Source organism: Portunus trituberculatus, chromosome 9 (assembly GCF_017591435.1).
Source record: "Portunus trituberculatus isolate SZX2019 chromosome 9, ASM1759143v1, whole genome shotgun sequence".
Classification (NCBI taxonomy): domain Eukaryota; kingdom Metazoa; phylum Arthropoda; class Malacostraca; order Decapoda; family Portunidae; genus Portunus; species Portunus trituberculatus.
Window position 1 is genome coordinate 3937107 of NC_059263.1, and position 2894 is coordinate 3940000.

General features: G+C 40.4%; 1 protein-coding gene across 1 annotated transcript in view; it reads left to right on the top strand.

Annotated features, from left to right (window-relative positions):
* The first annotated feature begins 1274 nt into the window (after positions 1-1274).
* LOC123501582 (mannose-P-dolichol utilization defect 1 protein homolog) overlaps positions 1275-2894 on the top strand; it is a 3947-nt gene continuing 2327 nt past the window's right edge. Inside the window, exon 1 of the mRNA XM_045250504.1 lies at positions 1275-1455. Coding sequence (XP_045106439.1) covers positions 1368-1455 — 88 coding nt within the window. The 5' untranslated portion in view covers positions 1275-1367. The remainder of the gene's footprint in view (positions 1456-2894) is intronic.

Genomic DNA, 2894 nt, shown 5'->3' on the forward strand with positions numbered 1-2894 from the left:
CTGTTTCGAAAAAAGACAACAACTGTAATAATGTAAAAGGGGCTGGTAATTACCTTTACCTGTTAATGCAAAAGGAATGTGTGTGTGTGTGTGTGTGTGTGTGTGTGTGTGTGTGTGGGCGCGCGAGCAAGCATGTACAGTAATGTGTTTAGACATAACAAGGGTAGTTAGGTATTTCGGCCCTTACACCTTGGTATCTCTATCTTATCTATTACTGAATCTTTAACTTGTATATTCATCGTTTCTTCATTAGCCTGTTCCAATCTCCTACAGTTAAGTCTTCTCCTGTACTGGTAAAAAAAGAGAGGCAGGAACGCGACTTAAGTCCCCAACCTGTCTTATATTCCTTTGCTATGCCAACTGAGGCTGCACAATAAGAAGAGACAATCTAGGCATTCAGATTCAGGATGCATGCGTGTCAATCACTTTAGTAAACAGTCTCTCTCTCTCTCTCTCTCTCTCTCTGCCACGTGTAGGTCTAATGGGTTCATATGCAGCTTCTATTACGTTGTTATGTTCTCATCTCGATGGACTGAATATACCGGAAGGAAATAGATGTTATAAAGAGATTGATTAGTATTAAAGAGCGTTATGTAACCCTTGTTATATGGTGGAGGCCGGAGAAAGAGCTATCTTTTAATCTCTAATCTAATAATCTTGCTCAGAAATAAATATACGTGAAGTAGTAGCAACTTATAGTTCTGTATTGGATCTTGTTCTGAGGGTAGCGGTGGTCATGGGTGCGAATAGGTAGTAATAGTTATCTTTCTTGTAATATTTATCTTATCTTGGACGCCGACACAAGATTATTATAAGAGTACGAGACTGGAACAATACTTATCTTAAATCTACCCATATGTCAACGCACAGGAAGTAATGCAATGGAGAACACTAATAAAACGATGTGAAAGGAGGCTGGGATCCTGGAGAGAGACCTTTACAAAATCTATCATTATTTAATGGGAGAGACTGGAACACGTATCTCATTATCTCATCTTTACCTTTATTTTAACGAAAAGGAAACATTTTTAGCGAATAAAGGTGTGTTAAAAATAAGTTATTAGTCTCAATGAATAGGAAACTCGGAAACGAAAAAAAAAAAAGAAGAAGAGGGAAAACCATGAAAAAAATTAAGGTGAAAGCTGGAACATGTATTTTACTAACTCTACCTTTATTTCAATGCACAGGAGATCTCTGGAATGGATAAATAAGCTATAAATAGAAAAATAGTGGTTATATATCCCTGCTCCTGACTTTCGTGGGGGTGGTGGTGCCATCTGAGACGTGATAAACTCTGGCAGCAGACGAGAGACACTACTGCCACGCTCACTCACTCCTTACTGCCTCCCTGCGGCGCCCACACTACCATGGCAGCCCTTTTCCGCCAGCTGTGCCTCCTGGTGCTGACTGAGGCTTGCTACGATGAATTCTTCGTAAAATTTAACTTCCTTGATGGTAATTATGGCTGTGACAGGGAGACATTGGGTAGTGGTGGTGGTGGTGGGATCGTCACTTACCCGACCGCCCCAGGATAGAAATTTACGTGTGGCTTATAAAAATTTGGTGTTAAATGTTTTTTTTTTTTTTTTCTCAGTCTCACTCTTTGGCCTGGAGCAGAAATGGGTGTGCTGGTGTGGGAGATGTGGGTGGTGGTTGTCGCGGTGGTGGGTTGACACTAACTTGACTGCCCGGGGAGAGGAAAGTGGTGTTAAATATTGAGTCTTATCTCATTGGAGTGGAATAGAAATGGGTGGGTTTATGTTCTAGATATTTACCAATGGGTGGAATGGAATAGATCTTGAGGCTTGGAAGAGAAGTGTGTGTGTGTGTGTTTACTTATCTAGTTTTGTGTGTGTGTGTGTGTTTACTTATCTAGTTTTGTGTGTGTGTGTGTGTCATTTTTCTGGTGTTGCTGCTGGTGGGGGTCCTGTAGTTTCCAGCCCCAGCCACCACTGAGCCCTGCCCACCTGTCACCGTGAAAACAACACAATCAATAAGAGGGAAGGTTCTCATGGGGTATAATGCATTTTGTCAACTTAGTCATTGGTGAAGAAAGTTGAGAGTAAGTTAAGCTGTTATTTTTGCTTTTTTTGGATGATATTGAAATGACATTAGTGTTTCCATCCAAAGATTGTTAGGTTAGGTTCACATGAATTAAGATTGATAATTTTGTTGCTAATGATTTCATTGTGTAGATCATAATTTTGAAAGTATCATATTATTGCCCAGAAATTATCACTGGCTTGTAATCAGTAGTTAAGGTTGTTTCTATAATACCTGCTTTATTTTTTTGTCTCCATCTGCTGCCATGGTGGTATCTGAGTCCTTCCAAAGCAGCAGTTTGTGTTTGATAAAGATTCCAGACTTGACCATTGCCTTGGCTACTGCTGACATCTTCCTAACACTCTGGGGTGTCATCTTGGGAGGACTCCTTTCATTGCCTTGGGTGTTTATTTGGGAGACACGGCAATTTAGTTCTACTCCAGCAAGTTTTACTCGTCTCATCAACGACAAAACCAGGCCATGATGAATTAAAAATCTTCAGTTAGTTTCTCATTGTTGCCAGATACGAGTCACTCCAGCTGACCCATCTGGCATGATGAACTGAAACTAATGCAACATGACTATGAAATTACAGAAAGTGACATGAGTTTAGGATGGCCCACATTGCATAGTTTGCTCCACGCTTCACCAGTTCTGACTTATTTTCATAGTTTCTCTCAGTCTATCCTACTAAACTTAACATTAACTAACAAATGGTAATGAACTACAAAAATTCAGATATGGTGTAGGACAAGTGTTGGTTAACTCTCTCTCTCTCTCTCTCTCTCTCTCTCTCTCTCTCTCTCTCTCTCTCTCTCTCTCTCTCTCTCTCTCTCTCTCTCTCTCTCTCT